Source organism: Protopterus annectens, chromosome 1.part0 (genome assembly GCF_019279795.1).
Source record: "Protopterus annectens isolate FY-2018-M chromosome 1.part0, PAN1.0, whole genome shotgun sequence".
Taxonomy (NCBI): Eukaryota; Metazoa; Chordata; order Ceratodontiformes; family Protopteridae; genus Protopterus; species Protopterus annectens.
In genome coordinates, this window is record NC_056725.1 from 86,083,379 (window position 1) to 86,110,444 (window position 27,066).

Genomic DNA, 27,066 nt, shown 5'->3' on the forward strand with positions numbered 1-27,066 from the left:
AAATACATGCTAAAAGGTGCATCATATTCAATAATGGGACTGATGAGATATCAGTAAAGGGAAATTAAGACTTCTATGATCTAGTGGAGATGCCTTTGGAAATTACATGAGACAGGCAAAATACTTTTTGAAAGAAAGAATAAAGTAACAAATCTGAGCTGTAATAATAAGGTCACTTTGCAGGGTTCCTTGGTTAACCCTGTACAATAGAGTGAGGAGCATTGCAATTTGGGAGTACATCAAAATCAAGTCAATCCACTGGAACAGCAGGAAGTAGTTAAGGAGTTTGGGCGTCTATTGACAAGGCTACCAGTGGAAGCCTGGACTGGGGGAGTCTATTGGGAAGACCAAGAGTGTGCTATAATGATTATATTGCATAGTTTGCTTGAGAATGCCTACTGATCCCTCAGAAAGGGCTGGAGACTGGTGCTTGAATAAGTAAATCTAGTCCGTCCTGCTCACCTTAGTACTTTTGTAATCCTCACCATACAAAATTGTTTAAAAAATCAATAGATAAAGCTACAAATTACATTAATTGCTCATCAGTAAAAGCTTCTGTCATTCTGATGTAAAGTGGCATATTACACTTGTTGCACTTGACATAAAATTAAGCCCCAGTCATACATGTTGAGTTCCTTAATTATGATGTGACTAATTTCTAATTATCCATATTGCGAATTATGATATGGCTGACTTCTTGTCTCTCTCCTGAAGGCAAAAGATTTTAAATGGTCATTTAAGAAGAACTTGCAAATGCCAGAAACTTTCAGTAATCACCATTTTGTATATTAAAGGATAAACAAGCCAAAAGAATTCTCAGAATGTTAGGATAGCATTAACATTTGAGTCAAACGACATGCCTGATTGTCATAGGTCTTCTGTCATCCAATCTATCCATCTCTTTGCTGGACACCTTTGTTTATTCCTTCCTTATTCCTGTCTGTCCCAAATCTTATTTACCAAATAGCCTTCTGCTTTCCTGCACATGTGCCCAAACCAGCATGGTCTTGTTTTCTTTGACCTTTGGCATCTACTCTGATGTCCTTATTTCTTCATCTGTTCCACCCACTAATCTCAGCAACTTTATTTCCCTCACCTCTAGCTTCTTCAACTGCTGTGCCTTCACTGCCCCTGTTTCTGTACCATAAAGTATCACAGGTCATATTTTTCTGTCACAGACTACCCTTGCCACTCTATGCCAGTTGGCTGCAACCACCCCTCACAGATATTTTAAGCTACAAACTTGTTCCACTATTTTCCATTCTGTCTCAGTTGTCACCTTATTCTGATTCCTCCATTTACTGTCATGGCAGTTGTCTTTTTTGTATTCTTTATCATGCTGTATGCCTTCCCCTATCATTTGCTGAATTCTTGTTCAGAGTCTGCTTGTAATGCCACATTGTCTGCATACATCAATATGAACTGCAGGGGGCTCGGATCTGAGCCCTGATGCACACCTTCCCCCACTGGGAATCCCGCTGCAAGTCTGAACAATGTTTGTACTTTGATCATTGGGTCTGAATGAGCTTTCTTGGGACCTTGTCATATGCTTTTGCTAAGTCTAGGAATGCTCCGTTGGATTCTTTCCTCTTTTTTTACTTTCTTCTCAGCCATCTGTCTTGCTGCAAAGATCAGGTCAGTTGTGGTGCATCCTGATCTGAATCTGAGCTACCCATATCCTATCTTACTTTGTACTTCTCTGTGTATTTATCAGGCCCCCCTCTAAAGAAGTTTCCTACATTTTGACAGGGTTCTGTACTACCCACAGTTGTAAATGTCCACTTTGTTGTTGCATACTAGCACTAGAATGCCTTTTCTCCAGTCATCTGGGATACAGCTGTCTTTCCTTACTGCTGTGAGTACCCTCAGGCCCATTTCTCCCTTAACTCATCCAACATCTGGCAGATCTCTTGCAGTGTGTAGGGGGGGGGGACGGTAATTAAATTTATAATCTCTACTGCACAGGCATTTAGATTTGTATATTAGTTTTCTGAGCTGTGATATTCTGCCAGGCAGTTTTAAGTGCATGCACAGTAGACCATGGATGGCATGTTAAACATTGAGTAACTAAAGTAGACACAATTAGTTAAGGATAATATTGTACAATGTACAAAGATTACTGGAAGAATGGAGGCTAAAAATATACTTTGCAGTTTTCAGTAATAAACATTTATGTGAATGGGTGTATTTATGGAGAGAGGAGGTGTGAAAATCCAGCTAACCTGCCATGGCAGATGATGCCGATTTGTGCCTTAACAAAGGACAGCACGTCTTTTTTTATCATCTCATTGCAAGCTTCATTCCTCTAATGCCTCACAATTTAACTGAAGTGCTGAAATAGGTGAACTACATTGCATTTGTTCCTTTACCTTCTCGGATTAACTGAGTTACAGTTCCCCGTTACTAAATTGATGATATGCTTTTAACTACATAGCTGTTTGTATGCTAACACACATGACCAAAACCTCCTTTTGTTATTCAACCAACAACAATGCTTTGTTTTTTGTGTACTCATGCAAGTGAACACTGAAATGTCCTGCTGTAACACACATGCTTTAATTGTGTACGCTTTTGTATGTTTCTATGTTCTGCAATCTTTGGTAGTTTATAATTCCCTTTACCAATGAAGGTTGTTGCTATAACTAGCATTACTGCTACTATGTAATTATTTCTTTATTAGAGCAAGTTGCAGTGCTTTACCTCAGCTGTTTGAAGCATACTGAACTTGTTTGCAGATGGTTGTTTCATTGTAGTGTTTATTTCCAGGTGGGAACCGGATTAGCCATGCAGTTCAAGGAGCCCATGATGGAGGTGTATTTGGGCTATGTGTGCTTAAGGATGGAACTATTGTTTCAGGAGGAGGCAAAGACAGGAAGGTTATTCTCTGGGACCGTGACTACCATAAGGTTGAAGAAAAAGAGGTAACGTACCTTTTGCTAGATGTAGCTGACGTTATTGATATAGACAGTGCTTTTATTTGAACTTCTTAAACTGTTCAAGCTTCTGCTCTTAATATTTAGTAGGACTTAGAAAAATGAGCTTCTAAAATAACCTCATTGGCTCCCTAGAGTTCCAATAGAGTTATTTAGTGTACAGAGCCCACTGAAAAAGAGAGTACCTACTCAAGATGTAAAGTCGGTGTGCCAACAGGAAAAGTTAAAGTTGCTTTTTGGCACCATTTCTTCATCTAATTATAAACTCCTCATTCAGTTCAGAAACTTGGCCATTCTGTTTCATGGAATGACTTTATATATCTTGTCATCTAAACAGAAGCTCTGTGTCTGCTTCTGTTTCCTTTCTGTGTGCTTGCTTGGTGTTCTGTTACTCCAACCAAAGCTGCAACTAATTGCAAAATTAGTGTTTCACGTGGGAAGGATGAACCTTTTTTACATGAAATGTATATATTTGTGTGTGTATACCCATTTAGTAATCACAATAATGCCCTTCTGGGTGGGTGTTATAGGGGATATAACAGACCCTCCCCCAAGAGGTGGAGAGGCCTTCCACCTGCCATGTTGAGGCAGTCTGTTTCACTGTAACACCAATACAGCTGGGCATTATTTGTTGCTTATATTCTAGCTCATTTTACTGAAGAAAGTAATTAATAGTATTTCTGAACATTTTCAAATGTTATCTTGTGTGGCCAAGCATGTTATACTTTTCTGCAATTAACTTCTTCATTAATTAGAAAATTGTGTAAACTTGTACAAAAAAAGCATCAGTGACTATAAGTTTTTGTAGTATGACGTGTCCATTAAAGATGAAACTGGTTGTTGTGTGGTATTACTAAAGAGCTGTGTAGCTTTTGATTTTTGCATTACTGCTTAGTGTTAGCTTATTGTTTATCTGGCTGTGCTCAGTTTACATGTTTTTTTATCCTTAAAAGACAGAATGTTGTGCTGCTCTGAGCAACTACTTGTACTATTTTTATTTTTCCTTTTTAACTCCTGGGTTAACCACATCTTATCCGTCTCTTGAACAGTATGTACAAAACTGATATAACACCCCCCAACAGTTTTATCAACACCATGCAAAACTTATAGATGATCTCCATACTTTATTTGCCATTTAGGTTCTTAGGATATAGAAAGCCAAAGGCCATGTGTGACTTACAGTAACCACCTTCAGGCTTTACCATCTTTCCTCACTTATGGTGAGGGCTAGAAGTCCTGGTATAAAGTTAATGGTACCAGTCTGGTCATCCGAGCTGTATCTTAAGGATAACAAGGAATCGCATTAGTTGACCTGCAGAGGAAGTTTATTTCGGAACAGGGGGAGATGCTATATGATGAACCTGTCCCTCCAAGTTTTGTTTCCTGATGTAGGTTTAGATCTCTGGTTCTGTTGCTTGCTGTGCTATATGATTTACTATGAATAAAGATGGTTATGGATAGTAGAATCCCTGAAGTCCCAGTAAGTGAGACACGGATCTCCCCTCAGAATTCTATATGACACAGTGTACTGGGACAGGGCATCCAGTCTCAAATGCTAATCCTGTATCACAACTCAAAAAAATAATTTCCTTAGTTTCACTCATTTGCTCACCCAGTATTCCTGACAGAGTACTCTGGGCAATTTTTGAAGTCTACCATCTACTGGAGGAAAATTATTTGGACTGTTGGCTATACAAGTATCTGTGCGAGCAACGTCCAGACAGAAATCATAAATCTTCTAGACTTTGTTGCATATTTGGGAGCCATGCATATATCCTGCCATTGTTTCTTTGTGAATTTATTTTTTATTTTGCATTTGTTTATCGGGAAAGTCCAAATGGACACAGGTCCTTTCTCAGTGGGGCCCGGGAAGATTTAATTCTGAGAGACTATTGAGTCATGATTAACCATGTCAAAGGCCTTTGAAAGGTCTAAGAAAATAGCAGAGACATATTTACCGTTGTTTCTGTGGTTATTAACAGTCTAAGACACAAGGGCTGTAGTAGTGCTATGTGATGGTCTAAAACCATGTTGTGTATTTGTTAGTAGATTATGAGAGTTTATGAATGTCATGATTTCTGAATTTACACATCTTTCCAAGATTTTGGAAAGGGGAGAAAGTATAGCAATTGGTTGATAGCTGGTAAGATCTTTAGAGTTGCCTCCCTTGTGGAGTGTTGTATGCAATTTTCCAGAAGTGTGAGTGACTATGTTTTCTGATATGGAGCGATTAATGAGAATTGCTGCAGGATATGCAATTAAATTGGCAGCAATTTTTAAGAATTCAGCTGGTAGTCTATCAGCTGAAAACGATGTTGGTTTTAGTTTATTAAGCATCTTTTTAATAGTGGAGATGTGAACAGGTTGTAGTGAGAAACTCTGTTCAGTATTGTTTTTGGATGACTTGCTAGTAGTGGAAGGGTTTTGAGAGTTAGCTAGAGCTAAGATGGAATCTGTGAAGAATTTGTTGAATGAGTTGCAATGTTTGATTTGCCATCTGCTTGTGGGGGCAGGAGTGTCAGCTTTACCTGGTTGAAGTAATTTGTTTATGGTGGTCCAACATTTTTTAGGATTATTTTGATGCCTATTTTGAATGTTGTGGAAATAATTTGTTTTATCTCCTTTAATAATTTTCTTAGCCTTATTTCTAAGCTCAAGATATTTCTGTTTGTCAGTAGGCGTACCTGATTTCTTCCAATTTACTCAAGCTTTATCCCTGATATGAAGTAGATATCTAGTCTCTTTGGATAACCAGGGGGCATAGTTAGCTTTAATTATGATGGTTCTAGGGGGTGCATGGTGGTTTAGTATGTTGAGGAAGGTTGAATTAAAGTAGGATACAGCTTCATCAAGGTTAAGTATTTTCAAGGGATGCCAATTGCAATTTGCTCGACCAGCTATAAAGTTGTTGGGGGGAGAGGATATTTTACTATGAATTTGTTGATAAATTGTGGATTTAGGTAGATAGGATCGACTTCAGATTAAGTAAGTTGGTAGATGGTCACTCAGGATCTGGCCTGTTTGACAATATCCAATCCAGTATTGATTGCCTCTTTGTTGTTTTACCAGTTCTAGTTGGGTTAGTATAAGTTGCTCTTCCCAGTCATTTATGACCTCTTCTGATTGATTCCTACAGTTATTGTGCAATATTTTATATGCGCTACTAGTTATCCCCTTTTTAACAGCAAATGTGCATTCTGTCCTTGAGCAAGAGCTAGTTAGCTATCCATCTTACCACATAAGGATCAATGTTTAAGGCCATTAGCTTATTAACAATTCCTTCATATGGTATGATGTGAAAGGTATTGACCAGATAAATATAGACAGCACTAATAGCATACCCACTGTCTACCACTTTGAGTGATCTTGTCAAGGAACCTGAAAAGATTTAGCAGGCACAAACTACTTTTTATGAAGCCAAGTTTTTTATGGGTCGAGCCTAACAGGAGTTTTGATAACTTAATTTTTGAGGAATGAGATTATGTGCTCCATCACTTAAAAGGTCAGACTCAGAAGGCTTATAGGTCTGTAGTGTTAAGGTACAAAATAACATCATACAACACAGTTCAGCAGAGTAGAATAATCTCCTCCTTTATTGTAAAATAACGCATGTATATGGGAAACAAAGCATTGCACAAAGAAATTGCAGTCATTTTAATACTATAAAAGCTTACAAGCAAACATTTTTTATCTACTAGAATGTATCCATTGACCAATTGAAACTAATCACCTCTATGTTGTGCTTACTAAGAATCTACAAAACCTTATTTGTGCCTTTCCTTATTTGATACAAGTTCTGATCTTCCACATTGGCACTAGGAAATGCAAAAACAGTGGAAGAAACTCAAGACAGACCTAGGCTGTCAGGATCCATCTTAAAACAAGATGGATTCCACTTCTAAAGGAAAAAGTATTATACAAAACACTTGAACATTTCTCCCTTCTCACACTTCTCCTATCAAAGTAGTTTTCAGGGTCTGTGGTGGGTCCATTCATTTGGAAAGACATCACTACAGCAGTGCGGCAGGGACATAGTCTTTAGCCAGGCTTAAGTTAACAGTCTAAGAAGGGGTTCTGCAAGTGTTTAACACTGTTAGCTAGACAACCTGGTATATTATCAGGACCCATGGAAGAAGTGTTTTACATCTCTCAAAGTACCTTAAAATGTGTTACTTAGTAATGGTAAGAATTTGGAGGAACTTTGGGAGTGATTGGAGTTGGGATGGGAGTTTCAAGGGAGAAGGTGACTGCAAACCTGCTTGCCAGTATGTTTCTGTGGCATTTGGTTTTAAGTGGGAGGCTCCATTATGGGGAAGTAAAAACAATTTTGTGAATTATTTCTTACTTTTCTAACATAGCTGAAGAAGAGTTTGCAATTGTCCATTGTCTAAAACACGTCAATTCATGAGCTGCTTTGGTGGTCTTTTGAGTGACATAGTGATTAGCGACAAACCTTTTGGAGTTTGTTGTTAACTGATCATTTTCTTTTCATTAGAGTTGTCTGACTGTGTTTCATATGAGTTGAAACATAATACATCATTTAACAGTACTTCAGTAACTTCTTTTTAAGGAGAGAACCCCCGAGTAATGAACTGAATTCTACTTAAAGGAGTCTATTCCATAAACTCGTTAAGGGACATGCAGACACAAATACAACCTCTACATATATACACTACTTAATAAAACAGTAAATGTAACAGTTATTGCAGTAACTGCATTAAAAATAAAAATAATTAATTTTTTTTCAGGGTGCAGGGTGTCCTGTACCCCTTATACACACACACACACACACACACACACACACACACACACACACGAGCATTAATGATGTTGTTCTTCCTCTGACATGGCTATGAACTCAGAATAAGAGAAGATGAACCCATCGTGTGAAATCAAGAAGCAAAAAGACTTCCTTAGTTTGCTTCCAGTAAAAACTTCATTATATAACTACTATTTTGAAAATAAAGTGCACTTACTTCTGCAAATAAGCCAAAATGTACTGAATAAAGAAACCTTAACTCAAGTAATTAATCCGCCAAGGCACCCAATACGCAGGAAGCATATCTGTATCTGATCCTGTTAAGAGGAATGAAATGTTTCTTAAACATCTTTCAGAACACTTGCTCTCAGAGTTGAAAATCTGTTTTATTCCAGTTTCTCTTTTGTTGACCTAGCTATCTCCTAACAGCCATTTCACTGTGCTTGTCATATTATGCAATAATGGAGAGGTGAAAGGGGGATACAGATGTGTTGCCATCCTGATGATTGGGACACATCACTCCCTTTGTTGATCCTTTACTTCTAAGTGCACGATGTGTAGTGACATTGACTGCAGGTGTCTCTGTCTCCACTTGTACACTACTGATTTGTGAGTTATCTGCTGACAGCCCTTGTCACTTGTCTGCCTTGAATCCATGACCTCAGAGAGGCTACTATCCAAAGAGGAAGAAATCTGCACCGTTGTGGTGAGGTGGAAAGCTGTCGAGATTGTCATTTTTCATGCCACCAATCCCTCTTACAGAAAGCTTGCTCTGATTTTGAAATGTTTTGTAAAACATCCCTTATAAACTAAGCTGTCTGACTGCAACATTTTTTCCCATTCTACAGTATTTTTTGCTTACTTGAATAGGCAAAGGGGGAAAAAAAGTATTGCATATCTGAATCCCGAATTTGCATTTTTAATAAATATCTTTCTAAGTAGGTCAAAGTGATCTCGTGACTGTGTGCGGTTAGGATATAAATAAATGTAGGACGCTGGTAATGATCTAACCCTTTCCCTTTGTCAAGTATAAATGTAAGTTACATGGCTTTCTTTGTTAGTCGTACTTCAATATGTCCTGGCTCCAAGGTAGTAGAATGAAACGTAAGGATTTAAACCCTGTTTTACATAAGCTGCAGTATACTGGTCTGATACATTTTGTTGAGGGTAAAACTGTAGCCTTTTCAATCAAGATCACCCCAATGAAATTCATCTTACACAAGGTACAGCAAACCTCGAAGGTGATTTATATCACTAAGGGGCTGTGAGGTGTATAGCTGACAGCATGGACGGTTGTGTCCTAGAGAAGATATAATTCAAATTCCTCTCTTAACTGTTTTTTTTTCAATTGTATGTGTAATTTGAAATACTGTTAAACACTGTCTAAAGGCTTTCCCATAAAACACTAAACACTGATTTTCAAGACTGCTAAAACTTCAGTTTTGTGGTGGGACAAAAACCATTGCCAGGTAAGAGCCACGATCAAGCGAGCCAGCAACAGACAGATGTTCTAAGAACAACCAAGGAAATGTGCATTGCTAGGATAGTGGTGAGTATGGTAAGTGAGAAGGTGTAACTGCTTGGCTCGTAATGCTTATATATGTATTTGCAAATGCTGGAAATATTTGCCCATTTGTAATTACAAATGTTGGGGAATGTTTACTAAGTCTAAGTTTGCAGTATCTGATTATTCTCCATATTCCAAGATGCGGTGACCTTGTATATACGGTAAACAAGGGTGGACCTCTGCAGGAATAAGTCAGTCACATTATAGTAAGTTTCACAATGTGCTGCTTTTGGGGTACAAGTGTACTTTATTTTCATTGTACTGGCATTTTCAGTTGAGTAGGAGTTGGTTAAATGTCAGTATGTTCTGATGCTCTGAGAATTAAAAAGGGAAATACAGAAATTAATGGGATGGGACTGCACATATACTGATCCTCCCCTCTACCTGAATAAGTTAATCTTACATCAGCAAGTGTCGCAATGAATGGAATATCTGGTCTAACATGCCCTTGTATGCACTGCAAATTGAGATTTTAAGGGAGGTAAGGGAAATTGCAAACAAGTTATTTTCTTCTTGAGAAAGAAATGGGTCGTAAAGTGTGTATGTGTGTATATGCATGTGTATTTATGTATATATATATATGTGCATGTATGTGTGCGTGTATAGGTTTACTATTGTATGTTTGAAAGGGATCGGGTCGAACAGTTACAAAATCAGAAAATAAGGCTGACTTTGACAACAGCGGAAGACCGGAATGTCGAAAATGGGAAACACAAAAATGTATATATGACATTTTTGACATTCCTGTCTTCCACCAGTCTTACTCGGCTTACCTCAAGTATTTAGCCGGGGGGGGGGTATGCCCCCTGCCCCCCCACACACATCAAATATACCAACTCTAAGATCGTACTACAGTGAGGAAATGGGCTACTTCCCTGTTCCTCACTGAAGCATGACCTCCCTCCACAGTCTTGGCTCCTCGCTTGCCGAAAGGTCGAGTGCACTATGCAACTCAAGTAAATGTGATCAGCCACTTTTGGTTCAGTTTCCTGTCCCTTGGAAAAAGTGATTTCGGACATCAAACGTTCGACTTACTGCCGTTTGCGCAAGTCATAGTAAACTATATATATATATATATATATATATATATATGTACACACACACACACACACACACACACACACACACACACACACACACCCCAGAACTGGTATATATAATTTGGGTCTGTGGATGGCTTCCGTTCAACATCAGGGGTTCAATGGGCCTTGCACCCTTACAAAAAACAACTAAAATTTTTTGCCTGCCTTCTGTGTTTTGGGTATTTTTTTGTCCTTTCAGCTCATATGCATCTCTGCTGCAATCTGCTGGTGAAATTTTTTTTTAAGGTAACAAGCTACATGCTGGAGTGGAGTATAGTATATAGTGCAGTCTGCTGGTGACACTTGTTTATTAAAGGTAACAATGCTACTGTTTGCATTTGATATAAGCCCGTTTGTATTACAGTATTTATTTCTGTGGTTTAATGGTTGCTGTAGTTACATGTTGTCATATGCTAAACAAGTCTTTACATCCAGCTAGCAGTCACTGGTAACTTTAGATGGCCATAGTTTGTGGCCTGGACATCTAAGAATTGCACTCCATTTGAAGGTGTACCAGCATTGATCCATGAGGGATGCCTCATTTGCATTCTGAGTTTACTATTCATCTTATGATTTAAGGATTTAGATTTCCGCCATTAATCTTGTACAGTTCCAGTATGGAAAATGGTGTCTGAGGCCTTGTCTGGCTTCCACGTATGTTGTGTGAGCTTTGTCCAGTGCTATAGCTTCAGTGATCTTCTTGAACAAGTTTCCTAAATTAAGGATCCTTTGACAAAACCTCAGTAATGTGGGTCAACCGCAATAAGATATATATGTGTGTGTGTGTGTGTGTTTGTATATGTGTGTGTGTGTGTGTATGTATATATGTATGTATATATATATATATATATATATATATATATATGTATGTATATATATATATATATATATATATATATATATATATATATACATGTGTATATATATATATATATATATATATATATATATATATGTATACATGTGTATATATATATATATATATATATATATATATATATATATATATATGTATATATATATATATATATATATATATATATATATATATATATATACACACACACACACACACACACACACACACACACACACACACACACATATATATATATATATATATATATATATATATATATGTGTGTGTGTGTATAGCTTATGAAATCATGCATTTTACATTCCACAGTTTTGCATATTAGGCTCGCCAGGCTTATAGGTTTATAATTCTCCTGATCTGGGGCCTCCTTATTGCAGGGTATTATGATAGGCATTTTCCGAAGAGCATATACTTTGGCTATGATTATGATGAACTTTTTTTAGGAGAGGTTCAGAGTGAGTTTGTTTAGTGTTGCTGTTTAAGTGACTAGGTATATTGTTGAGGTGATATTTTTTACTTTAGAGTGCAATTAGGACATGTCCCATAATAATCTGGTTGTGGAGTGCCTGGGAAACTGTGGAACTTCAGTGACCGTTTCTGGTATAATGACACTAAATGCATCTACATTTATCTTAGCAATATCATTGGGGTCAAAGCGGGGTAACACTAGTACAGATTAATTCAGAACATTGTTGAATATTAACCATTTAGATTAATACTCAACAGCGATCATTTGATGTAGCTAAAGAATGATTTATTCTAGCATTTTGGATGCTAATATGATTTTTTCTTTGGTCTGGTCTTCCTTATGGTAATTAGAGATTTATAGAGTTTACAGTAGTGATGTGGCTGTAAACACAAATTGTGTGAGAGGGACAGTTTTCTCTAGAGCTATAATAGCTTTGTGTGAAAAATCCTTTCTCACCGGACAAAACAAGTAAGATTAAAAGAGAAAAACTCACTTTGAGGTTTACAAATACAGGGCTTGTTGGTTGTCGGACAGTTTTGCTGGTGTACAGAAGTTGGCTTGTGAAGTAACAGGAGTTTCACATCCCAAACTAAGTTTTCAGTTTCTGCAACTTTTCTGTGATTGTTTGATAGTCTGTAATAATGCCTGCTTTATTACGCTGCTTGGCATTCAGCCTAGATGATGGAGCATCACTTGTAGGATTTTAGACTTTTAGCTACTTTCATACAGTGCCGAGGAAGTTTGAATCGAGATTGACTTGGTTGCCTAAGGGGGTTGACCAGTGGAATCGGATGATTTGCATACTCTTCACTTTGCTGCACTCTTGATTTATAAGAGGCATAATAGATGGTGCAAATCGTATTGGCATCACTGATGTACTGTATAGTGCAGGACATTGGTGTGTTTCAGTCTGGATAAGGACTATTCAGACCTGATTATGTATGTTAGTGCTAAGTATTAACCGGACTTAATTACACAGTTAATTGGCTTATGAAACGTCTTCGTCTGAGGTCAGCCAATAACAGCTGAAGTGATTTATATAATAATCTACACTTTAGTTTTTAGCCTAGAATGCTTTGCAGACTATAAAGCTTTTTATTAATTAATTTTCATTGTGTAGTTATAGCATTATTTTCTGACTAATGTCATAACAAATGTTTTATTCCAATTTATGGCACAGAGGGAATGCAGTAGTTTGCCTAGACAAAGATGAAGCAGAAGGCAAAGAAAAACATCACTCATCAGTATGTGCATGATTCCTTACTGGAAATCTGCTGATTACTAACTGCCCATATCATCCATCTCATCCATATGCAGATGGTGCATTTCTGGGAGATTTTGATATTAGGAATTGCCAGGATTCAGACTAACCACATCCAACTGTTGCAAGTGCAGAACTGAGGAACACCAGAATCAAAGAAATTCAGTCATGGCTCTCAACTTTTCTCACAAATCAGGTAGAAAGCCAAAAGTAATATGGGGGTCAAACTCCTGAAATCAGTAACACTCATTAAATATTACTCCATTTCACTTAAAAAGTTAATATATTAGCACATTTTGCATCACCATATTTTTTTGAGCAGTAACAGTTATGAAACCCTTAATGTCTGGCATTATTGGCCTGACAGTAATCCTTCATTTGAATGGGAAAAAGCATGCAGCAAACTCGGGGACATTTCTGTATTGAAGTCATATTTTTCATCTGCAATAGCTTGTGTGTACGTGTATGTATGCATATATATATATATATATATATATATATATATATAAAATGCACAGATGTGCATTTATGTGCATACACATGTATATGTATGTGCTGTACAGGTGACTGTGTGAAAATATACAAATACACACATTTTCAAGGTAGTCTTTATCATAAATGTGATTTTACACTGGATAACACTCTTAAAAATCAAATGTCCTTCCTTATTACTGTTGCTTCACTCCACTGAAGGGATCTCCTGCCAAGGATAGCTCAGCATCTGGCCAGTATACCAAACTATTTGGATTTTGTAGGCATCATACATCACATGTATGCTCCCCGTGTAGGGCATAAAGATGGCACACAAACACAAATATTCTGAACTTCTTTGCTGGCTGTATGGACACCATTATCTAACTAACTTTGGTCTGAACACCTGTCTGCTGTGGTTGCTACTAAGCCATTTTTAGATAAGTGCCCCATGTTGTTGTTTGTGTTCATGTCATCCAGGAAGTGGAAATGTCAGATTGGGAGGTAGATTTTCCAAAACCACATCATGACCAGTGTCTTTTTTGCCTAGGTGCTTCCCACAGCTATACACAATGTCTTATCTGTGCCCTCCATAACCATTTGTCTTTCCTGTCCTTATACCTGGAGAACCAGTGTCATAAGTTGTTAACTCAGGATTCTATGGTGGAATCCTCCTGTCCTGTGGGACAGCCATCTTCCAAGAAGGCCAAAAAGTCTATGGCAGATCCAGTTGCTGTCCAACCTCCACCAAGCATCTCTGTAGAAGCTAGTGAAAGCCCTGAAGAACATCTGGTACTTGCATAAGCTTCCTCTGCCACAACCACATCTGAGGCCAGCATGGATCAGAGTTCTTACATGTCCTCTGAGACTAATCGAATGACTGTTCTGGACACTGAAGAGGAGCCATGGTTGATTCCAAGGGGCTGAAGAGGATTCTTCAAATCTTAGTCTGGGAAGAAATTCCTACTATGATAGTTGAATCCTGCCAAGGGACTGAGCAGGTGAGTGTTGTAAGGGTGGATGTCCCACGTAAGGAAAAGCAAAAGACCAAGCACATTGCTCTTATTGCTAATGATCCCCTACTTAAATGGCAGGGTTTTACTCTGGGCTTATTTGATGTCTTGAAGCCTCCTCATGGGGTCTCATTCCCTGATCCTCCCTGGTCTCCCATACCTGTTAAGAGCACAAGAAAACCAGATTCCTCAGATGAGGACCTAGATTCTGGAGAGGCATCCTTTGCATACTCCTTTCAATTTTTTTCTTTTCTGGACTGTGGGTCAGAGGAAAAGCATTTCTTTTAGCCTGGATTTTCCCTTGGAAGAATTATCATTTAGGGATACTATTACTCATATAATGGAGTACTTTAAGTGGGATTACTTCCAGGTTTTTGAGCGTCTACAAATGGAGTCTTGTTCTGCAGTTCTTTGTGTTAGCAGCACCTTTTGACACCTTCTCTGCTACCTCTTAGCTCCTAACTCTCAGCTCCTCAGCCCTTAAGAAACCTGACCGGTCCTACAAGGTGTCTGAAGACTGCAAGTTCTTGTTTAAATGTCCCTCTGCTGACCATTCTGTGGTTTCAGTCTCCACTGATAGCAGAATGCAAAAGTTTAGAAGGCCCAAGTTCCTTCCTTCTGATAAGGATAGTAGAGCTATGGAAAGTACTGCTACCACCTTGACTTTTATGGAATCTCCTTTCTTTGGTAGCTAAGGTTGTGTCTGATCTTTTTGATTCAGTAGGAAAGGTTTCCACTCTTTCCCTGCTTTGATCCATTTCCCAGGTCACTTGTCACTCCATAAAATGCAGTTATGATGCAGTTACTACTGCACCCCCTTCCAGGACTGCTGCTTCTGGTTCTGTCATGAGGCGTTATCCTTAATTTTGTCTTCAGGGCTTGTCTGGTGATATTAAAGCCAAACTTTTTGATACTGCTCTGGATAAGAAGTCTTTTTGGGACACCTACTGCTGATCTTTTTAAGTCCCTCCTGGATAAAGGATTAGGCCATGCAGAAACATGAGCATATTTTTGTCTCCTCTATACCCAAATTTCAGAGGAATTACCCTTCTGCCTTTGTTCGTAGGAAAATGTATCAACTTTCCAAAGGTAAGAAAGGGTACAGGTGTATTCCTCCATGTAAGTCCTCACAGACTCCTACTTCTTGGAAGTCTTCCTTTCAGAGCAAGCCTGTTTCTATATGACATTTTGCATCCTCTTCCCATGTGCCAGGTCCACGTTTCTCCCCACCTTTCTCTGTCCTAATGAATTGGCAACAGATCACCTCAGACTCTTGGGTACAGTCTATTATTCATCAGGGATATTGCATGATGCTTTTCTTCCCAGGCCTCCGCTGAAAAAGGACATGTGTCTAGTTGGACTTTCCTGGTGAACAAATGTAAAATATATAAAATAAATGATCCTCAGAAGGAGGGAGCTTGGAAGCTAGTTCTGGACCTCTCTCTCTTCAATACTTTTCTCAAGGTCCCTTTTTCAGGATGTTGTCTCTTCAGACATACTTTCCTCTTTTTTATCCCCAAGTTTTCTTGGTTTCTCTAGACCTCAAGGATACCTTTCTTCACATCCCTATTCATCTCTCTTCAGGAAATGGTTTCATTTCTCTGTTTCTTCTTCTCATTGTCATTTCTCTGCTTTGTTCTTTGGCCTTTCTAGTGCCCCAAGGATATTCAGCAGATGCTTCACTTCTGTCATTGCCTTTTGCAGGCTTTGACAGATACAGATATTCTCTTATCTAGGCAACATGCTTATTCAGGCTCCTTCTACAAGGTCTTTATTTTACCTCTTGTCTTTTACAAAGTCTGGGGTTCACCATCAATCTCAAGTAGTCTGTGCTTATTCTGTTCCAGGATCATGTTTTTTTTTCTGTTCCAGGATTCAGACCATTCCCATATTGGCAGCTCTTCATGCTCTCAAGATTTTATCTTTGACAATCTTCTCCCAGTTTTTTTCTTACTCTGTCCCGTCTTGAAACCAAGGCTCCATATGAAGAAGCTTCAGTGGTACCTCAGATCGTTGTGGCTTCAAAATCGCCACCCCCTGCAATTCTCTTCCTTTGCTTCCTTGTCTCAAACTCAAGCTCCAGTGGCGGATTCAGCAAATTCCGGTCAGTCTGGGACTGCCCCATCATGCTGTAGTTTTTTTCTCAAGAACTGTTCATGGATGACTCTGAGCTGAGGTGGGGTGCTTCTTGTGGCCTTCTGAAAGTTCACGGTCTCAATCATATCAATGTAAAAGAGATGTGGGCTCTGCTTCTGGCTCTACAGGCCTTTCATTCCCTTTTACCCTGGCCCCCTGCAAATCTTCATGGACAATACCATAGTGATGTGGTATACCAGCAGGCAGGGGTATACGAGGTCTTGTCTCTTTTGCAGGCTAGCTCTTCAGACCAGGGATCTGGTTATTATGTGGCTCTTTGGGCAGGTAAATTCCTTAAGAGCACAATCTAGTGGCAGACTCTCTTAGCAGGTCCGGAGCACAGGCTCACCAATGGATGCTTCACAGAGATGTGTTTCTGGACATAATCCATCGGTGGAGTATTCTTCAGGTAAGGTCTTTTTGCCTCCCCTCTGAACAGACAACTTTTTCTGTTCTGTTTTAAGAGTACCAAGTCCTCTAGCTTGGAAAGCAGATGCCCTGTCTTTTTTTCATTGGAAGGGAATGTTTCTGTATGCCTTTCCTGTCTTCTATCTGCTGGCAAGAGATTGCACAAGATCAAGTAGGACTATCCCAAAATCTTGCTGGTTACTTTCTTTTGGCCCAGACAGTACTAGTTCCCTTTTCTTTTCCATATGGCCAGGGACAGTCACCACAAATTCCCTCACTTGCTGGATTTTGTCCCACACAAGACAAGAGACCTCTTATCCATCCCCACCTGTCCACTCTTCAAGTGACACTGTGGGGTGATAGGGTTTTGATCCATTTTAGGCACCTCTTTTCTGAGGATGTGCTTTGGTTTCTGCATGAGGCCAGGAAACCCACTACCAGAAAATCATATATGTCTTGATGGAAAAGATTTTCTGTTTACTACCTCTCATTATCAGGATCCCTTCTCATTAGGTGTTCCACTGTTTCTCCCTTATTTGTGTGATCTCCTCCACGCTGGCTTGGCATATGCTTCAGTTAAAGTTTACTTCTCAGCTATCTCACCTTGTCTGCCCTTGAACACTCCTTGGTTTGAGGTGAAGAAGCAATTTCTGAAAGGCATCCTTCATGTCCCTGAGAAAGCCTATTCCTCTTTCATCGGACCTCCATTTTGTGCTTTAAAATTTGACTCGGGCTCCTTTTGAACATGTTAGTTAGTCTTCCTTGCAAGTTTGTACTTGGAAGACTGTCCAAAGTAAAAAGTCAACAGCAGGACAAGAAAGTATCTGAGCTTCAGGCTGTTATGGCCATTCCTCCTTTTTAAGTTTTTCATAGAGGCGGTGTGTGTCTTCATACTAATCCCTCTTTTTTATGCCGAAGGTGGTTAATGAGTTGTCCCCTTAATCAATCTGTTCAACGTCCTTTTATTTTTCCCTTCTCCACAGTCTGCCAATGAGAAATGTTATGTTTCTTTTCATCCCAGGACTTTGAGTTTAGCTTTTTCCAAACAAACCATCTGCTGGATCTCCAAGGCCATTTCCTTTTGTTATTCCTTTCATGGAGAATGTCTTCCTTCATCTGTAAATATGCATTCTACTAGGTCAGTTACCTCCTCTGGTGCCTATTTCAGGGATTTGGACACTATTCCATCTTTGTAGCTGCTACTTGGTTCTCTGTTTATATGTTTACAAAGCATTACAAATTTGATATAATTTCCAGGACCAGGGTAGGTTTTGCCAGAACAATTATGCAATTCCTACTTCATCTTCTTAGCTCTTGTACTCTTCCTTGGGTAAAGAATACTGCAACAGTGATATGGAAGGACATGGTACAGTTGCATGTAAAATCTTACCATAATGGCAGCTATCAGTCTCTTCACTGTTGCAGTATTTGGTTCCTTTCTGACCCCCCCCACCCCCCCCCCATCTTTTACTCTCCCAGCCGAGTGTGGTTCTTTCTTCTTTTCCCTTCTGAATTTTATTTTCTGGATGTACATGTTCTACTTGGTCCTTGGGGGGTATTTTATTCCTCCTGGGGCAATTCATTTGAGTATTTGCATCCGTGTATCACCTTTATGCCCTATGCAAAGAGCATATATGTGATATATGGCATCTATAAAATCCAAAGGCTTTGGTATACTGAACAGGCATACTGGACGGACATTGGGTTATCCCTGGCAGAGGATCTCTTCAGTGACTAATACTGCAACAGTGAAGAGAAGGACGTCTACCATTATGGTAAGGTTTACACAACAGTACTTTTTGGGAACATGGGAAATCCTGAACATGCCAAATGTCAATAAACCACACCATCTCTGACAGCAAATAATTTTATACATGCAGCAAAAACATCTTATGAGTGTTGAGTAAGGGATCTAAAGGGATGTGTAAAGATAAAGAATGCTGCTTTTAAACAGTTCTTAGTAAATTTTAGACAGTGCTACTCAATTAGCAATGTTACAACCAGAGATGGAAAAGGAATTTAGATAATCCCTGCTCTGTAAAATGTTGTGCAGCTGTGAAATGAGTCAGTCAGCTGAACAATTTTTTTATATACTGATGTGCACAGCTATGCTGTGGGGGATCCTTGTGCTCCTTTTCTAATTAAGTGCCAAATGACATTATTGATGTATTTTGTTTCTTGAGCATGATAGTTTGGTTGGGTAGGATCCTTTTTCAGCAAAAACACATGGAGAGGAGCAACAGTATTTGAATGTTAGTCAAATTCATCACATCATGTACAATATTAACTACACAGAGGATCATAGGAGATTACTAGGCTATCAACCAGGAGTTCAACCCAATGTAATACCATAAAAGACCAAGTCAGTACCCAAGTGCGCATTTGGTGATGACTGCCCATGTCCACGAGGGTTGTGGGCACTATCCCTGGTAAGAATTTACTGTACCCCATCCACTCATCTAGGTTACTCTTGAGTAGTGTCATAGAGGTGCTCTGTTTCACATGAATTGGTAGCCTGTTCCAAAGACATGGCAGTTGCTGGGAGATAAATCTGTCCCTTCAGCAAGTCCTGTTTGTCGCAGGCCATATTTAAGTCCTTGGAATGGGTAGCCTAGACATATTTTATTTACAGATATGCAGTAAGTTCATTAGGTTTGGGTTTTAGGTTGCTCTGTAGGCCAGGCATAAGTATACCCTAAGAAGTCTATACAGTACAGAGTATAGTGATAGGGACTTTAGTCAGTCCATGTAAGGCATATGCTGGACGCCCTTGATCTTTTTTGTTGGAAACCTCTGAGGTGTCTCCAATTGCTGCAGGTGTTTAGTATTGTACATACCAAATGGAGCCTTGTACTCAATTATGTGCAGGATAAGTTCGAAGTTTGTGGGGGGGGGGGGTTATAACTCTCCTGCTCTCGAGGTGATGCCTTTACTAATCAAGTAAGCTGTGTGGAAAGCTTTCCTTGAAACAGTAGACAAGTTGGGGTCGAAGTTAAGGTCACGGTCAACCTGTAATCCCAGGTCCCTTACCACTTCATGGGTACTTAAAGTATTGTTGTTGATTTTAATAGTGTGAAGGGACATTGTTTATGCTGAAGGGAATGATGATTCTTTTCTTTGTATTCCGTTTCAGACTGTGACTAATACATCAGTCGTTGGTCTGTGCGAGACCCTCCTGGAGTATACTGACATAATTTGAGGATTCAATGATTGCACCTAGTTTGCAGACATCTGCAAACCTGGTCAGCCACAACCCCTTAGTTTTGACCTGAACTTTTGAGAAGTATATACCAAAGAGTAGGGGGGCCCAGCACTGATCCTTGTGGCACCCTGCAGCTACAGGTCTGCTGGTTGATGCGGAGTCACCCATTTTGATAGCGTGTCCAGTTTGTGAGCCATTTGGCAACCCGTCTTACAAAGAAGGGGGGTTACATTCAGTTTGCTAAGTTTATTGGTAATGCCTGAATGTGGGATTGTGTCAAAGATCAAAAGCCTTTGCCAAGTCGAGGTATGCTGTGCGCAGAGATTTGTCCTAATTAGTGGCCCTGGTCATGCTTTCAAAGAAATCCACCAGATTTAGCAGGCAGGATCTGTCATTCACAAGGCTGAATTGGGTAGGATCCAGGGTTTGGTGGTCACCTATGTCTTTATTTATGAGGTCCATAGTAATACATTCCATGGCCTTAGGCCTATGGGTCTGTAATTCATCAGGTCTGTTGCTAGGCCACCTTTGTGGAGGCAAGTAACTGTAGCTGTTTTCTGTTCCACAAGAACAAACCCTGTGGTTAGGCTGTGATTGAAAAGGTACTTAGTGGTGATGCTAGTTCATGTTTTAGCCTGTTTAGAAGACAGCCTGGGATGTCACCTGGTCCCATCGAGGCTGTGTTCTTTGCCTTGTACAGGGATTTGAGAATCTGTTCAGATGTGTAACGTTGGGGGGGGGTGGACGAGCATTTGTTGTAAGTTATGAGTGGAGAAGGGAGTGAAATTTTCATCAAACCTATCCGCTAGCAGGTTCACATCTCTCTGGGGTCAGTGTGTAAGATATCATTGACCACCAGTTCTGCACATGCTTGGGTCCTACCCTTTAGGTTACATATGTAGCTGTAAAAGGCCTTATGGTTATCCTTGGCAGTACTTGCTAGGTTTCTCTCAAATGACCTCTTGGAGGATTTGACAAGTTGTCTTATTTGCCTGTTACGTTATTTACAATATGTACTGTATAAAATGTATGGTATTGAGAATACATATTGGCACAGAGAAATAAAAGAGTATACACTGTAAAATCCGTGTGCATATTTGGTGATCATTTATGTTGTAGACATGCCACTGCCTTAACCTAATTCACAGAAAAGTGTCAATCAATAAAAATAGCAACTGTAAACTGCAAGCCGTCTTCTGTAAGCATAAATTTTGATTTGTGATGCACCGAATCAATGTAAGCAGCTCTTTCATGCATTCATTTAATGGTTTGTGGATTACCACCATTATTCTAGAGAACCAAAGGATCTTTAATCATTTCTATGTAGATCTATTATTTCTGTGAAGGACAAGCTGAAAAGGCACTGCTCTACATTAATGCAAGTGAATATCACAAAACTAATTTGATATTTTTGTTAGTATTTATTATACAGTGCAAGTCAGAAGTACAGTACCATGGTGCTGAAATTTACTTTTTATGATGGAAAGCTTGCCCAGGCAGGTTTTGACATATCTGCAAATATTGTACTACACAAACAAATTCATGACAGATAAAAATAATTCACACTGTACAGGGCATCTTCATATGATCCCACTCTCAAGAATCCTGTGGGCAACCACTTCCTAGACAGTATCACACAACACTGCTGGAGAGTTCTCTCTCTCTCTCTCATTCATTCTCCCTTCCCCCACCCCTGTCTCTTCTGTCATTCTTGTTTTTCTATTACTGTTGTGGTAATCTTGTGTGAAGGTTTAGTTTGCAGACTGTAATGGAAATTGCACATACACCTGCAAAACTATATAACATGACCTAAGAAGGGTGAAAAGTGAAAATAATTTACATTTCTGCAGTTGCTGTTCGAAGCCAATCATTATGCTGTGTGATGACATAATTTTTCCTTTTGAAGCTCCTCTGGTTCACATCCCAAAATAACAGCTAGCACCCATTTGGTCATCATGTTGAAGAGATTTCTTTTAGATTAAAAATATGTTTATCATGTTTTGATAATTGTCAGATTATTTGGTGTAAGAAGTTCATTGCTTACTGTGATGTTTCAATTTGAGGTCATACTTATGTTGATAAATACCATCCTTTGCAATTTGTTCTAAGAGTCCGTGAATATGTTTTGAGGTCCGTTTCCTTCTGTACTTAGGAAATGACTTAATTCCGGGTATTTACAATATTCATACACAGCTACAAAAAATCCTTTTCTGTCCTAATGCATCTCTTTTGTGCAGTTGTAGATGTACACTTACAGCCTATAGGAAGATGGGCTATTGTCTTGTATAGTTGTAGCTTCTATACCATTATGACATGCATGCACTTGTTACAGCCTTATTTGCATCATAGTATTTTAATGTTCGTGCTTCTGTATCTAGTTTCATGTGAATTACAAAACTCTTCCTATTTGAGTCTCTCTTTGCAAACAACTTTAATTTCAAGACTTTCTTTTTGTAACTCCATTTACAAGGTATGTCTTGATTTAATAGCTTTCTTAATGGCATATTTATGTCAGGCATATTAGATAAAAACCGCATAGAATGCTGCATTGTTCCCAAAAGCCCTGTTAATGCCCGTTTTATATTTTGTATTTGGAATGCACACATTGCCAAGTTTTTCTGTATCTTTAATTCTGTGATAGTAAAACATGTATACTTGAGTTTTTTTAACATAGAACTCATATTGTGTCATTCTTTTAGCAGACTTGTTATTCTGATTTCAGTGTTGTATTGAATAAAGTTATTTTGCGTCACTAACGCTTTTGGGTTGTTAGTATTCCAGTTTAATACTCTCGTATCTAAAAGCACACTAATAAGTCATCAGTGGTGTTTGCAAAACCTTCCAATTCTTTACAACAGCTCTTTGGAGCACATCTGATCCTGATGAAATGTTAAATGGATGTCTTTGGAACTTGTACCTACCTAATGGGAAATGCAATGTACAGAAACAGAATTCTGATTTTTCTTTTTACTATATCTTTCCAGAATCCCTGGTTTACATATTTTAAACAAAAGACCTTAGGAATTTTACAGTTTTGTGCCATTATCATTGACTCCAAATAGTAGTTGTAGTTATTTGCTTTAGTCAGATCAAATGCAGTTTCTTTTACATCACAGTATTAACCAGTGCTATTCTCTTACCCTCTTGGCTGTGTTTTGTTTTTAAACAGCAGCATTTAGTGACCAGAATCAAGCAGCAATCAAAGTTAGGAATGTATTTACATGTACTTATTTTAATATTACTGCATGCATTCTGTATTCCAGTAATCATTCTTAAGTGAGATTTCCATGGCACAGTACTATGATGTCCCCTGTTATCACACTTAATAAACAGTAGCACAGTGAAAGAAGAACTTATCTTGACAGTTATTAATCCTTTTTAGTTTAATCAATTTCACTACTTGATCTAATGATGTTAAAGTGGTGCATTTACACACTACTATTTCACACCTACCCTTACCATACACTGAACTAGCTTGGTCTTCAAATGCATTTATTTATTTATTTATTTATTGACATTTGATTACCAAGAAAGTCGGACTGTGTAGAATCCCATTTTCATCAACATCCATATACCACAAACAGTTTTGCCTCAAACTTCACTGGCATCTCACTCTTATTATTTATGTTTTGAACTAAAAAAAATTCCATCTACTTGAGTAATATCGCAAAAAACTCCATCTACTTGAGTAATATCGCATTCAACAATATTATTTGTCCTATAAATGACCCACTGTTTTGCATATGTTGAACACTGGTAACTGAAAAACACAAGCGTACAATTCTAGACCACTAAACTTCTACACTGTTTCCTCACCCTTAAAATGGTGCTTTACCAGTCATTCCATTTAGGCTACTATTAAAAAATAGAACATTTAAAAAGAGGTAGTAAAATAGTGGGGAAAAGAACTCCCAATCTAGCAGAAATCTCAAACAATCCAGTAGACTTGCAGTTCCTCGATGGCAACTTAAAGGTACAAATGAAAAAAAAGTCCCACTTATGTCCTCCTTTTTCCCCATCCCAGCCCTTGCATGATTGTAAACCATTTCTCCAAGTATTCCAGCCATTTTTCCCTTACAGGATTCAAGACTGTATCATACGGTTTAAATCCCTGAAGGCAGTAAATCCATTTATTGTGTCACCTCATTGTGAGCTGGCACTTTTTTCTTAAATCTTTTCATTCTAAACTGGTCATAAGAGACAGGCCAGTAGTTAGTAATTAAGTTTTGCACTAACAGACATTAGTGGTCTACAACTGCTAACAAGCTTGCTGCACCAACCAATAAACAGTTCTGCTTTTACTGCTGTCCCCATAACTGATGAAGCCTATGAATTTATCAGGCTGTTAACTAGCAGGCCCTTACTCTGCAATTATAATCCTTCCTGACCTCACTGGGTGTACATTTATGGTCTTGCATGCATATCTCTCCCTGTATTCCATAATCTACTCAAGTTTTGTCTTGTATATTTTTCACTTGTATATTTATCAAGCAAAGTTTAAAATAATTCTTCTAATAATTCCATCAAAAAAGATTCAGTTTGCCATTCATTGCACTTAAGTCCCCATCTCAAAAAAACTGCTTTCAGTGCACACCCCATTTGTTAGCTATGTATGGATCCCTATCAGCTATCAGTTGATCAGGTTTCCAGAAACTCGAAATTCATATGGTCAAAACCATGTGAGTTTTTGAAAGCCTGAAGCTTTTGAATAGAGATCTCTGTACAGTGTGGGTTTGGATATTTACCCCTTTCTTCAATGTAGTGTGATCTCTACATTGGTATATATAATTTGCAGGGGATATGGTAAAAAAAATAAAATTTTGTGTATTTTTTTTTTTTTTTTTTTGATCGAGTTTTCAAAATTAAAATCATACGTCTGACATAGACCCATATATTACACTGTTACTGTTAAACACTGTATATACTTAACATGACAAATTGCAGCCAGTCTTGAAAAATTTGTGACCTAAAATCTGCAGCAATTCAACACCATTTTTCATTTGCCTCATATGTAGCATAGAAGCTCCTAATTCTAGTAACTGTACTTCAACAGAACTGTAGCCAGTGGTAGCTAGGTCATCTGGCACATGAGGCAGTTCCTCAAAGTTGAGGAGCAAGAACAAAAAAGGTATTCCCAGAGTTGTGGACAAAAAGACCCTCATCTGCCTTATGCAACAAGAAACTTACCAAATGTTACTACCAGACACTGAGTGAGTCAGCCAAAACAGGGAATACAGTATCTGCATTAATTTCTAACGCCCTGATAAAGTACTGCACTCACACATCTTTGGAACCTGCTGGTCTTGCAGCCCCATCAACTTGTGTCTGGGACAGCTGCCACATTTACCCCATCCTCATTACAGCTCTATACACAAGTCTAGCATTTTAAAACACTTGCTATGTAAAAACAGTTTTTTACACACGCAGTGTATTGCAATGATTCAGCAACTCTGTAAAATAGTCTTTAGAATATATTATAATAATGTACGGAATGGTACAAACTGATTACCCTCCAAAATAAGCAGTAAGATGAGCTGGTTTCAGAGCTGTTAGGCTCTAGTTTTATGCTGAATCACAAGCAGAAGCCACCAGAGAACAGTATCTGAAACATCTAAGCTTTCAAAGCTGTAATACACTTCATGCTGCCGTTAAAATGTATGGCAAAAAAAAATAGTATGAAAGTGAAGTTTTTAACAGCTTTTAAACCTATTGGTTTATCAAAAATGCGGTTAGCTTATGTCAGTCTGGCAGTGCTAAGTGCTTATAGCTTTTAGTGCTCTAAAACATTTTGTGCTGTTATACTTTTGTCGTATCTGTAACAGTTAGTAAATTTGTGACCTACAAAGAGTTGTGATCTGGTTTGCCTTATCGTACCCATTTAATGTATTTTTGAAATGGGGGATGATATTTCCCTCTGGAGCTTCACTGTTAAGGTGAGTTTCTTGATGTTCATTTCCCAGTTAAGAATTCATTTATGGTTAGAGATTTGGCCATAATCTTTTATCAACCACACTGAATTTGAAACACTATATAAAATCTTTACAGTCTTTAGCAAATTAGAAAATTCCTCCATTAAAAGTTTAATTGTAGTGTTATACCAGTTCAGTAAGACCTAGAACATAAGCTGACTAATGATATACTGTTAACCTGAGAGTACCTGCAGTTCAGGGCCATAGTGGAATAGACAGACAGTAATGATGCAATAAACACTTCATAGTAGTATCTTTATCCATCCTTGATCATCAGCCCCATTTCATCAACTCTTTCATCATTGTTGGTATTATTGATTATTATTGATGATGCAGAATTTAAATAATGGTTACATATTTTGAAACTTTCAGCATTCATATTTGGTTTTAACAAACCCTTTGTATATGACTCGAGCGTTACATACTAGACCTTACAAATGTAATTGTTCATGTGTTAAATATACCTGCAAAACTGTCAGCAATTGAACTTAAATTACTGATCGATATATTTACTATAGACAATGAGCAATACATTTGAATAGTATTAATTCAAGGCTGAACATGAATATATTCTTGCAAAACCTTTTATTATGTGTATCAGTCTAAATGAAAGTTTTAAGCAGCATTAAGTCAAGGTAATGACAAATGAATGGTCTTAATATAAAAGACAAGATCTTCATTAATGTTTTACCTGTAAACGCCAGCAGTGCACAAAGTGTTTTAATCACTGTTTAGGAAATGTCTTCCTCATGCAAGTGTAAATGTAACATTCAACATAGTTTGAACTTGCTATCAAGTTGGCTACCAAGGGGATGATTTGAAAAAATATAGGAAAAAAGGAAACACCTTTTAAAATCTAGGCCCTGAATTGCAGAGGCCTGAAATGTGGAAATAAATGGCCAAAAATCCAAACTTACAT

General features: G+C 38.3%; 1 protein-coding gene across 4 annotated transcripts in view; it reads left to right on the forward strand.

Annotated features, from left to right (window-relative positions):
• Positions 1 to 27,066, forward strand: part of EML2 (EMAP like 2) — a 1,798,491-nt gene that overhangs the window by 1,286,230 nt on the left and 485,195 nt on the right. For all 4 annotated transcript variants that reach the window (XM_044085260.1, XM_044085417.1, XM_044085337.1 and 1 more), the window contains one exon: positions 2,767 to 2,921. In XM_044085260.1, the coding sequence (XP_043941195.1) occupies positions 2,767 to 2,921 (155 nt within the window). The remainder of the gene's footprint in view (positions 1 to 2,766; positions 2,922 to 27,066) is intronic.